This window comes from Lolium rigidum, unplaced genomic scaffold, assembly GCF_022539505.1.
Source record: "Lolium rigidum isolate FL_2022 unplaced genomic scaffold, APGP_CSIRO_Lrig_0.1 contig_62745_1, whole genome shotgun sequence".
Classification (NCBI taxonomy): Eukaryota; Viridiplantae; Streptophyta; class Magnoliopsida; order Poales; family Poaceae; genus Lolium; species Lolium rigidum.
This window is the reverse complement of record NW_025901178.1, coordinates 1-13629: the sequence shown is the minus strand read 5'-3', so window position 1 is coordinate 13629 and position 13629 is coordinate 1. Positions and strand designations below refer to the sequence as shown.

The following is a 13629-nucleotide window of genomic DNA, read 5'->3' as shown; positions in this document are numbered from 1 at the left end:
AAACCATATGATCATGAAAATCGCCCGTACTTCAGACAAGACGAACATGCATAGCAACTCACATGATATTCAACAAAGGTAATAGTTGGTGGCGTCCCCAGAAGCATGGTTATCGCTCAACAAGCAACTTATAAGAAATAAGATACATAAGCTACATATTCTTTACCACAATAGTTTTTAAGGCTATTTTCCCATGAGCTATATATTGCAAAGACAAGGAATGAAATTTTAAAGGTAGCACTCAAGCAATTTACTGTGGAATGGCAGAGAAATACCATGTAGTAGGTAGGTATGGTGGACACAAATGGCATAGTTTTTGGCTCAAGGATTTGGATGCACTAGAAGAATTCCCTCTCAATACAAGGCTAGGCTAGCAATGTTGTTTGAAGCAAACACAAGTATGAAACGGTGCAGCAAAACTCACATATGAACATATTGCAAGCATTATAAGACTTTACATCGTCTCCTTGTTGTTCAAACACCTTAACCAGAAAATATCTAGACTCTAGAGATCAATCATGCAAACCAAATTTTAACAAGCTCTATGTAGTTCTTCATTAATAGGTACAAGGTACATGATGCAAGAGCTTAAACATGATCTATATGAGCACAACAATTGCCAAGTATCAAATGATTCAAGACATTATACCAATTACCACATGAAGCATTTTCCGTTTTCAACCATATAACAATTAACGAAGCAGTTTAAACCTTCGCCATGAACATTAAAAGTAATGCTAAGAACACATGTGTTCATATGCAACAGCGGAGCGTGTCTCTCTCCCACACAAGCATGAATTTATTCAGATAATGAAAATAACAAAACGAAAATAAAAGCACACAGACGCTCCAAGTAAAGCACATAAGATGTGACGGAATAAAAATATAGTTTCACTAGAGGTGACCCGATAAGTTGTCGATGAAGAAGGGGATGCCTTGGGCATCCCCAAGCTTAGATGCTTGAGTCTTCTTGAAATATGCAGGGATGAACCACGGGGGCATCCCCAAGCTTAGACTTTTCACTCTTCTTGATCATATTGTATCATCCTCCTCTCTTGACCCTTGAAAACTTCCTCCACACCAAACTCAAAACAAACTCATTAGAGGGTTAGTGCATAATAAAAAATTCACATGTTCAGAGGTGACACAATCATTCTTAACACTTCGGACATTGCACAAAGCTACTTGGAAGTTAATGGAACAAAGAAATCCATCCAACACGACAAAAGAGGCAATGCGAAATAAAAGGCAGAATCTGTCAAAACAGAACAGTCCGTAAAGACGAATTTTTTTGAGGCACCAGACTTGCTCAGATGAAATTTCCCAAATTGAATGAAAGTTGCGTACATATCTGAGGATCACGCACGTAAATTGGAAGATTTTTCCGAGTTACCTACAGAGAGGCATATTGAAATTCGTGACAGCAAGAAATTTGTTTCTGCGCAGTAATCCAAATCTAGTATTGACTTTACTATCAAAGACTTTACTTGGCACAACAATGCAATAAAATAAAGATAAGGATAGGTTGCTACAGTAGTAACAAATTCCAAGACACAACAGAACAGTAGCAAAATAAAGACATGGGTTATCTCCCAAGAAGTGCTTTCTTTATAGCCATTAAGATGGGCTCAGCAGTTTTAATGATTCACTCGCAAGAAATAAGAGTTGAAGCAAAAGAGAGCATCAAGAAGCAAATTCAAAACAAATTTAAGCCTAACCCACTTCCTATGGAAAGGAATCTTGTAAATAAACAAGTCATGTAGGCATAATGCAACAAACATAGGAAAACTAGACAAGCGCAACTTCAAGATTTTCAGCATATAGAGAGGTGTTTTAGTAACATGAAAACTTCTACAACCATATTTTCATCTCTCATAATAACTTTCAGTAGCATCATGAGCAAACTCAACAATATAACTATCAAATGAAACATTCTTATCATGAGTCTCATGCATAAAATTATTACTCTCCACATAAGCATAATCAATTTTATTAGTTGTAGTGGGAGCAAATTCAACAAAGTAGCTATCATTATTATTCTCATCAAGTGTAGGAGACATAGTATAATCATAATAAAATTTACTCTCCATAGTAGGCGGCACCAAAAGACCACTATCATTATAATCATCATAAATAGGAGGCAAAGTATCATCAAAGAAAATTTTCTCCTCAATGCTTGGGGGACTAAAAATATCATGCTCATCAAAACCAGCTTCCCCAAGCTTAGAACTTTCTATAGCATTATCAACAATGGTGTTCAAAGCGTTCATACTAATATTACTACTAGCATGCAAATAAGGTTCCATAGGTTTTTTAATTTTCGTATCAAACAATCCATGTCTTAACTCAGGAAATAGAATAAGAAGCTCATTGTTTTCCATTATGCCTTACTAGTGTAAAACAAGAAACAAAAAGATGCAATTGCATGATCTAAAGGAAATAGCTTCGAGCACTCACAACGGCACCAGAAAATAACTTAGTTACCTGGGACCAGAGTATGAGTGCCTTTTACCTTACCTCCCCGGCAACGGCGCCAGAAAATAGCTGTTGACGTGGGAGTTGAAAATCTGTGTGGTGTAACTTTTCTTCGTTCCCCGGCAACGGCACCAGAAAATAGCTTGATGTCTACGCACGCTTCTATTCCTGTAGACAGTGTTGGGCCTCCAAGAGCAGAGGTTTGTAGAACAGCAGCAAGTTTTCCCTTAAGTGGATCACCCAAGGTTTATCGAACTCAGGGAGGAAGAGGTCAAAGATATCCCTCTCAAGCAACCCTGCAATCACGATACAAGAAGTCTCTTGTGTCCCCAACACACCTAATAAACTTGTCAGATGTATAGGTGCACTAGTTCGGCGAAGAGATAGTGAAATACAAGTGGTATGAATGAATATGGGCAGTAGTAACGGCGCCAGAAAATAGCTTACCGGCGTGCAGTTGATGGTAGTAATATTGCGGGAAGTAAAGATGCGATAGAAACGAGTAAATAAGCGATGATTGCGGTATTTGGAAACAAGGCCTAGGGATCATACTTTCACTAGTGGACACTCTCAACATTGCAATCATAAAGGAATATAAATAAGCACTTCACTATGCTACTGCGAATTACTCTTTGGCAAGATAACGAACACTAATTCATCATGTAGGCAAACCTTAAAGATGTATTCCCAAGTACTAATAAACACCCCACGCTGTCACTTGTGAGCATTCATAGGAGGTACTAACACACCACAATTTCATAGAGACATCCAACTCAAATCATAACTCGGTGAATAAGTATTCTGTGAAATATAGCCTAAGAGACCCACACGGTGCACATACTCGTCACCTTTACACACGTGGGACAAGGAGTCTCCGGAGATCACATAAGTAAAATCCACTTGAATAGCATAACGACATCTAGATTACAAACTCATCATATGGATCTCAATCATGTAAGGCAGCTCATGAGATCATTGTATTGAAGTACATAGGAGAGAGATTAACCACATAGCTACCGGTATAGCCCTTAGCCTCGATGGAGAACTACTCCCTCCTCATGGGAGACAGCAGCGGTGATGAAGATGGCGGTGGTGTTGATGGAGATGCCTTCCGGGGGCACTTCCCCGTCCCGGCGGCGTGCCGGAACAGAGACTTCTGTCCCCCAGATCTTGGCTTCGCAATGGCGGCAGCTCTGGAAGGTTTCTCGTACCGTGGCTTTTCCGTATCGAAGATTTAGGTCAGGGAGCTTTAAATAGGCGAAGAGGCGGAGTCGGAAGGGTTACGGGGGCGCCACACAATAGGGGGCGCCCCCCCTTGGGCCGCGCCGCCCTACTGTCTGGTGGCCCTGTGGCTCTCCTCTGGTCCCTCCCGGGTGTTCTGGAAGCTTCGTGGAATTATAAGATGCTGGGCGTTGATTTCGTCCAATTCCGAGAATATTTCCTTACTAGGATTTCGAAACCAAAAACAGCAGAAAACGAGGACCGACACTTCGGCATCTCGTCAATAGGTTAGTTCCGGAAAACGCATAATAATGACATATAATGTGTATAAAACATGTGAGTATCATCATAAAAGTAGCATGGAACATAAGAAATTATAGATACGTTTGAGACGTATCACCCACTATGTGGAAAAGATCCTGAGTCGCTTCGGGTATAGAGACTGCAAATCTTCTCCAACGCCTTATGATCTTAGTGTGATAATTCGTAAGAATAAAATAATTGCTAGAGATCAATTGCGATATTTGCAGATCATTGGCTCACTTATGTATTTAGCCAGCGCCACGAGGCCTGACATCTCCTTTGTTGTAAGTAAACTCAGCCATTTTGTGTCTAGACCTGAAGAAGTTTTGGCATGCTCTTGAGAGAGTTTTGCATTATTTGAAAGGCACTGCGAGTTATGGCATTCACTATACTAGGTATCCAAGGGTACTTGAGGGTTATAGTGATGCAAATTAGATATCTGATGTTGATGAGACTAAGGCCACAAGTGGTTATTCGTTTACACTTGGAGGTGGCGCTGTTTCCTGGAAGTCTTGCAAGCAGACCATCATTACAAGGTCAACTATGGAAGCAGAACTCGCAGCATTAGACACAACCACTGTTGAAACAGAGTGGCTTCGTGATCTCTTGATGGACTTACATGTGGTTGAGAAATCAATACCCGCTATTCCTATGAACTGTGGTAATCAAACTGTGATCGTCAAAGTAAACAGTTCTAAGGATAATATGAAGTCATCAAGGCATGTGAAGAGGAGACTGAAAACTGTCAGGAAAATGAGAAAGTCCGGAGTTATAGCGTTGGATTATATCCATACGTCTAGAAACCTGTCAGACCCCTTCACAAAGGGACTATCACGAAATGTGATAGAAAATGCATCAAGGGAGATGGGTATGAGACCCACACTATGAGCTGCCCACGGTGGTAACCCACTCTATGTGATCGGAGATCCCGTGAATTAGAGCTGGGAGACAAGCTGTTGGTCAGCTCGGAGGAGAGTATATATCCCTATAGCAATTTTACCACTTCGTAAGATGCAATACTCTCCTAATCTGCATGGCAGGTTGATAATTATCTTAATGTGTTCTAAGTGGCTTATTTTAGCAGAGATGTTGTCCTGTAGAATATCTTTTGAAGAACACACTTATATGAGTCTGATTGTTAAACGTCGCAATTTATGAGAGTTGGGTGCTCTCTAGTAAACTCATGAAAGGTCCTGGAGTATGACGTATAAGCTCCAAACCGCGAGGAAGCCTCGCGGCCGCCTAGTATCGGTCTAGGCTTTGTATGAAGTTAGTGGGCAGAAAACTTGTAGTTCAAGGCATAGTCCACTATCCAAGTTGCAATCTAGTGTAATATGAAGGTTTAAGTGGAAGTTCAACTTAACAGTCCCCACGACATACCGGTATATAAAACAATGTTCTGGAAACTTATTGATGAGATGTGCCAATGAGAGTTTGTGGGGGGTTGCTGGATTTTTTGGGCATTATATTTGGCATTTGGCCCATGGCCCATTATCAAATTCTGAAACTCACATGGCCATTCCAAAAATCAGTGGCAGCACTAGTGGGGGCCAAAGTTTAGTCCCACATTGCTAGTTGGAAGAGAGTTCGAGTGGTATATAAGGTGGGTTGTTCTAGTCCTAGTAAGTGAGTGAGAAGAGAGAGAGCCCTCGCGCACTCCTCCTCCTCCGCCACCCGCCTCGGCTCGACACGACGCGCCGCGGGTTGCGGGAATCTCGCTGAGCCGAGCTTCTGGATCGTGAACCCACGACCTTCCCGAACCGCACTATATAAGCGCGGACGCAAACCCTAGCCTGTACTAGATGCATACGCGACTACCTGCTTCCAGTTCATTGCGCCGCCGCTTTCGTCTTCCTCATCCCATCCGTCGGCGTGCACCGACTGCCGGGACAATAGGCCTCCGGAACCCTACCTCTCGTGAACCTGTACGGGTGAGGGGCAATCAGTTTTTTGGGAAGCGCTCCGGCGCGACTAATGACATCACGACGCCGTGATCGGACGACGAGTTCCTCCACACCGACAACTTCTTCCCGGACCTCAGCGACTTCTTCGGCAACCTCAACATGGGCGACAAAGACGCTGCTGCGAAGTATGTGATCTCGCTGTTTCTCTTTCAGTTTTTGTTAGAGTTTCTTCTTCTAGTTTCTGTGGTAGATACGATCGGTTTGTCTTGTTTAGATGTGATATGTTCATCTACCTTACTAGTCTGCACGATTGGTTTATTTGTTATTTTCATAGTCATGATTTATCAATTACTTGTACGGATTATTTCATATAGATATTTGTTTATATATTCAACACTTATGAATAATTTAATGTGTTGTGAACTTTTCATGTATTGTATTCGTTTTCTGCATGTGAAGTATTGTAAAAAAAATTGCATGATACGAAAGCTTGCATTTGTTAAAAAAAAAAAATTAGTTGCCTTGGTGCGGCCAGGCTTCGACAAATTTTTGGGTCCGCCTATGCATACAACTGATTGTCTTTAGTAGTGTATTTAGAACATAATGTTTGAATTATGTGGATGATAAAATGGCAAATATGTGCCACATAGAAGTATAGTGTCGCATAATATCAAGAAAGTCCTTTTTGGATAGCATTGTTCCTTATAAGTCATGTGCTTCGAACTATTGCCGATGAAAATAATGGAATATGCAAGTTTAAAATAAAATGAACCTCATTAGATTGACCAACAAGAATGCAAGTTTCTAAAAGCATTGGCATGTTGTTTGGAATACTTTCAAGATCAATCCAACCCCCATGATTATCCAGAGCGATAGCATGGTTGCCAATGTCCTGCTTGATGAAAATGTATGGATACGGCCACTATATGAAACTGACATGTCTTCCTGTTATGGATTGTGATGCGAAAGCATTAGGGATTTATGAATATGGCCAAGCTGCATGGGTAGGGGTGGAAATGGATCAGATGCGGATTTAATCGTGCCCTTCCCATATCTGTTTCCATATTTTCAAAACGAATACGGATGTTGTCGAATACGAATTCGAACCGGATGTTACTTGAATATGAATATGGATCGAATGATTTCTCAATTCGGATACGAATATAAGGAAATAATAGACTCATGTCTTATAATGAGCCAACAATAGAATTGTAGAGAGATAAATATACTGATATAATGCATAGTAGTTCCAAGGCCAATCACATAAAAGAACATTTGATCGATTTGTTAGCTTCTCTATGTTAGGTAATTGGCATATTGGGGTCGAAATACTAAAATTTTCTAACATAATTTTATTCGGATATGGATATTTCCATTTCCATATCCACATTTGCTTCAAAATTCAATACCATATTTGTATTTGTTTTTTAAAAAACGGATCCGGATATTTACCATATCCATTTTCATTGACATCCGGATTCGGATATTACCACTTCCATTTTTTATTTCTCAAATACGAATATCGGTTAATATGGACTATCCCTTACCAGTTTCCACCGCTATGCATGGGCCAAGTAGGCAAGTACTCCATCTTAGAAGGAGGAAGCGATCTGTTTGCTGATCGCCGATTCTTTAGTTGCTTCCCTTGTTTCTGTTAAAAAAAACAACAATTAGATGGGTAACCGATTACCAAAGCGCTCTTAGTGTCGTCCTAGGATTCATGCCACACAAAGAATTCGGATTACGGCCACTACATGAACTCCGACTACGACTCTCACCGGATGTCAGTTTCGAGACTTGAAGAAGCTAGTGCCGAATCACGCGGGAACTCGGAACCGTAGCAGCCGCTACAAAAGCACGGCCGCGCCCACGCTCCTCTCCACGAAATCAGCCAAAGAAATCGATCGAGCGAACGAACGAAAAATCCACGACATGGCGAGGGGCACGAGGGATCTCGTCGCTGCCCCGGCGACCTCGCTCGTCGTCCTGCTCCTTGTGCTCCTCATCATGCCAAGCGCCGCCGCCGCCGTCCCCAGCATCGACGCCACGCTGACGCGCCACCTCCCGCTGCCCCGCGGGCTGCTGCGCGGCCCGGAGAGCGTCGCCTTCGACGCCAAAGGCCAGGGCCCGTACAGCGGCGTCTCCGACGGCCGCGTCCTCAAGTGGAACGGCGACAAGCTCGGCTGGACGACGTACGCCTACGGCCCCGACTACAGCAGCGAGGAATGCACGGCGACCATCCTCCGCCCGGAGACCGCCACCGAGAGCCACTGCGGCCGCCCGCTCGGCCTGCGGTTCCATCTCAGGTCGGGGAACCTCTACATAGCTGACGCGTACAAGGGGCTCATGAGGGTCGGCCCCGGCGGCGGCAAGGCCACGGTGCTGGTCACCGAGGTTGACGGCGCGCCTCTCCGCTTTACCAACGGGGTCGACGTCGACCAGGTGACCGGCGAGGTCTACTTCACCGACAGCTCCATGACCTACCAGAGGTCGCAGCACGAGATGGTCACCAGAACCGGCGACTCTACGGGCCGCCTCATGAGGTACGACCCGCGGACGGGGAAGGTCGCCCTGCTCAAGACCGGCATCACTTACCCCAACGGCCTCGCCCTCAGCGCTGATAGAACGCACCTCGTGATCTCTTCGACCGGGCCATGCAAACTATTGAGGTACTGGATCAAGGGCGCCAAGGCCGGCGCCATGGAGCTATTCGCTAATCTGCCGGGGTATCCCGACAATGTGAGGCCCGACAAAAGAGGAGGATATTGGGTGGCGCTGCACCGTGAGAAGACGGAACTCCCCTTTGGCATCGATAGCCACCTGCTGGCCTTGAGGATCGGAGCCGATGGGAAGGTACTTGAGGAGATGCGGGGGCCAAAGAGCGTGAGGCCGACCGAGGTGGTGGAGAGGAAAGGCGGCCGACTCTTCATGGGATCCGTCGAACTTCCTTACGTGGCTGTAATCACACGCAAATAGATGCCAAGTTCAGGATTTTGTAGATTAAGAGCAGCTTTAGGATCAATTTAGGATATGTAGATTGAGACTTTTCGTAGGATAGGCCCCTTTTTACTGTTATATAGTAGTATGTTCTGCTTTCGTTTTTTCCTTCATTTACTTCATAACTGTATTTGTATTTTGAATCATTCAGATCAGAATATTTTGTCAGACGAGTTCTCTATCTAACGAACATTGAAGTGAGACGGGGCTCTTGTGGTGGTGCCATACCGCAAGGTGCTACCATCAGTACCCCCACCAGCATGCTGCAAAGCAGGCCACCTGCCGTATCGCCCAACTAAGACGTGCTAAGTGCTGTAGTTTAAAGGGGCAAAATTTAGTCTGAAGACAACAACCAACTGCAGTTTAAAGACTATAACAGTTCACAGTTCTGTTTCCACATAACATCCAACACACGAACTGCAGTTCAAAGACTACACCAGTTACGAGTATTGTTTCCACATAACATCCGCGACGCTAGAGTCTTAACTCTGAAGAGACACGAACTGAACAACCGCTAGAAGTTCTGTTTCCACATAACATTCTCGACACTAAAGGGGCAGCGGCAAACGCAGGACACAGTACAGGTACAGCAAGGTTCAATTAACTGTTGCAAACAGCAGACAAAACAGGGCACCCCTCCACCTTCTGGACATGGACGGACCAATAAACACCTTACAAACAGTCTCGCTGATCGGTAATTCCCTCTAGGAGAGCAGGGAAACCAGCGAGACGAACTCCGAGATCGCCCTGCCCTTACACTTCGTGTTGATGACGAAGTGCTCCGGGTACTTCCTCAGCAGCCCCAGCAGCCCGTACCATGGCCTACCCTTGGCTTCGATCGGCGACCAGTCCTCCGCCGTCAGGTACTTCCGCACCCTGGTGTGGTGCCACACGTTGCCAAACTGGTCGACAAGCTGCGAGTAGTCGAACAAGTTAGTGTGTGCTTACACACTGATCATAACTGTGTACAAACTAACTGTGATTGAAGAGAAGGGAGATAATCAGAAAAAGGGAACTGCAAGAATGGAGTTCTGAATTTACAAAAGGACAAATAAATGGCCAATCGTAACCAGAACAGCATTAGTAATGATAACAATGTAGTGAGATAGTGAAGATATCCCAGTCTGTAGCCACTAGGAATCAATCAAAGAGGTTTTTCAGATAGCTATAACAGGATATACTTGCAAGTGTTCCCCATTACTTGCAGAAGATTATGCAACTATCAGTAGAAAATCTTACATCACTAGTCACAACTCCACAAGTCCCAACTCACAAGATTCAGTGTGAAACATGCTCGGAGTGACAAGTGAGGGATGCTAGCAGACACTCATGCATTTTCACGGTAACAGTTTTTTAGCCTACAAGCTTAAAACTGCATGACTTCAAGGATATACATGATAGTTTTGACAAGTCGTCCTACGTACATCTATAGGCTCCAACTAATCTATTAGACAGGCAGGGATGCTAGCGCCTGACTTCTATCGCCAGATGGTATTCTCGGAATGTGCGCTTGCATATGTACGTTTGTGTTGTCACTCTTTTGAATCTATGTTGGTTATTACACTGTTGCAAATTCTAATAATATTCTATTTCACAAATTGAAATGTAATAATATGATCTATCCCTTCAATGTGTAAACAGAGGAAACTTCTTTTAGTAGATTTAACTTTTCTGGATTCAGTTGTTTCACACAACACAGTTTGGACTAATCAGGGGTAATAATGTAAAATAGTATAATTTAGCTTCAGCGTAGAACTTTGATAGAAAATATGCGTGTTTTCCATGACAAACCTCAGTATGGAGTTTTCTCATAGGCATCCATTCTCCAGGACCACAGAGGTCAGATAACACGGTTGCTACAGATGACACAACTTCCTTCTCTTCGGCTTGAAGGATTTGCTGGTTATCCATATCCCTATCAACCCGCATTCTTATTTCTGATCTATTGTCTGCACAAAACAGATGCCAGTTCAGGTCAGATCAAACAAACATTTTAATCCACATGGTAAAAATCAATGAGTTTGGTGTTTCAACGGACAGAACTCTAAACAAACAAAGGCAGGTACAGCTTCTGAAACTGAAGGTCCATAACTGGAAACAGGAACGAAGTTCACAAACAGCTTTTCAAACTTACTTACATTACACCATTTGCTGATTCATAGTTCTTGATAGTATGTCTGCTGCTATAGTGATAGAAATTGCCTAAGTAATTTACTTAATTTATCCCTAGAAACTAAGATTGAAAAACGTCAAGACATTCAGATTGGCACATCTTGATATGTATCTTTCAAGGTGCAAATATAACTGCATAACTGTTACTTTTTATCCCTAAAATGTAAAAAACGTAAGCGGTGCAGTTATATTTACACTGCAAGAGACGCATTCTGATGCGCCAGTTCAGAGACGAACAATAATGTTCTTACATAATGCCACTTGCAGTAGCAACTAATAATGATACGTTCACTTGCAGTAAACATATGAACCGAGTTCCTTAAGAGAGAGGAGTATAGAGATAAATATTTCCTATAACAGTACACTTGTGTTGAAATGTGTATTTTCTACATTTTTTCTGTCTCTAATATGTAATCTGTCTAATTGACATACCATCAATATCTTAGTTTTGTATCCATGAGTTACAATATGCAGCTACTGCAAGAAAAGGTACAGCTTAATTGAGTGACTAAACAAGCAAACACATCATCAACTCTACTTATCTTTCAGAAGAAAAACAAGTGTATGAAGAACTTCAATTATAGACAGTAAAAATGCAGAGCAGGATTACACATACCGCCTTCACCTAGTGCTCCTATTGGTTCAACATTGATTCGGTGGCCACCATAGATGTCGAAATCTCCAGGAGACTTCTTGGTTCTCTTCAGCTTCCCCTTCATTCCACTTTCACTGACACCATTCCCAATTTCACCACTATCTCGGCCATAATCTCCTTCAGAGAAGCGGTCATGGAAATCAGACACACGAGGGTGACCTGGCCGCACATAGGATGGCGGCATCTGTGCCGGAATAACAGGGGCTTGTTGAGCGGCGGCGGCGGCGAACGAGGCGAAGATAGACCTCGTGGGCAGGAGAAAGTAAAACTTCTTGTCTCCGATCTGAAGGAGGTCCTGTGAGTCAAGCTTGACAGGAGGGTTCCCGGGGAGGTGCAGGACACCCTCCACAAGGCAGCCGTTCTTGCCGATGACATCGAGGGCGAAGCGGCGGCGCTGGAAGTCATAGAAAATCCGCGCGTGGTGGCGCGAGATGTTCATCCCCCACCGAGGCTGGAGAGATCCACATCCACTGTGGATTTCTTGCTGTTGCGGCCCAGCATGATCGAGTAGGTCTGCATGTAGTACTCGAAATCCTCACCCTGCAGCTTCGCGAACCCTGCCTCCACTTCGCCATCACCGGCCGCAGATCCGGCAGCAGCACCGACGGCGGACTTCACGTGAGGCATACGGGATTCAGTTGAACCTGATCGAACCACGAAGCAAAGAAATCGGCAGTTAGCTGGACGGGAACCAAAAGATCCAGATTTTGATTGCTCACTGCCGCAGCAGAGAAAGAAAGGATCGCCGATTACCAAAGAACTCCAAGAACAGCGCACGCGTCAGGCTAGGGTTTCCTTACCCCAGCAAAAGAGGAAATTAATCAAGGATAATCATGTGGCAGTGGGTAGTTGTCCTTGCTTTATGCGCCGTCAGCCCGGGGAATTGCGGGGAAGAAAATACCAACTAGTAAATGAGGAAGGGCGTATTTGAGGAGACAAATCAGTGAGGAAGAATAAGAGACAGGGGCGGACTTCTTCTTTAGATGATGATGAGGAAGAACACAAGGGACATGGAAATGCCAGAATTTTAATTGGTACACCATCGCCTATTTCACTGATCAAAGTGCTCGCAAGAATATACAATCTGGGTAGTTTCTTGGAACAGGGAGCGATATTTTGGTGGACAACCATGGAGAGTCTTTTGTCCCCATCTGGGGCAGAAAAAAAGTGTTGGCGCCCCTATATTTTGGATCTGTAAAATCGTTTTACAGCCTCTAAATCTCGGATTTCTGCAAATTTAAACTAGCGGAGTATATTTATACAAACTAGCTGAATGATTATGCATTGCCATAAAAATATACATATATTAATTGAAACACGGTTTAGTTTTGCCGGCAAGTGACTAAAAATGACAAAATTTAACTCTAGCGCTGAAGTTTACACACAAAAAAAATTTGACAAGGACATGAATACGGCCACAAGATGAAACTATTAGGGCATGTTCAATGGAGGACGCCTATTGATGACCCACAAGTATAGGGGATCGCAACAGTCTTCGAGGGAAGTATTACCCAATTTATTGATTCGACACAAGGGGAGACAAATAATACTTGAAAGCCTTAACAGCGGAGTTGTCAATTCAGACGCACACTGGAAACAGACTTGCTCGCAAGAGTTTATCGTAGTAACAGTTTTATAGTAATAGCGAGTAGTGAAATAACAGCAGCGAGTAACAACGACGAGCAGTAGTGATTTTAGTAAACAACAGGATTAAAAATACGTAGGCACGGGGACGGATTAACGAGCGTTGCATGGATGAGAGAAACTCATGTAACAATCATAGCAGGGCATTTTGCGAGATAATAATAAAACGGTGTCCAAGTACTAATCAATCAATAGGCATGTGTTCCAATTATAGTCGTACGTGCTCGCAATGAGAAACTTGCACAACATCTTTTGTCC

The 13629-nt window shown here is 43.6% G+C and overlaps 1 protein-coding gene and 1 pseudogene across 1 annotated transcript; one reads left to right on the top strand and one right to left on the bottom strand.

Moving 5' to 3' along the window:
- Window positions 1-7835: 7835 nt before the first annotated feature.
- Window positions 7836-8879, top strand: LOC124681968 (protein STRICTOSIDINE SYNTHASE-LIKE 10-like). The gene has a single exon (XM_047216739.1). It carries the CDS (start codon window positions 7836-7838, stop codon window positions 8877-8879), a length of 1044 nt encoding a protein of 347 aa, XP_047072695.1.
- Window positions 8880-9240: 361 nt separating this feature from the next.
- LOC124681969 lies at window positions 9241-12853 on the bottom strand (annotated as a pseudogene).
- Window positions 12854-13629: the final 776 nt, after the last annotated feature.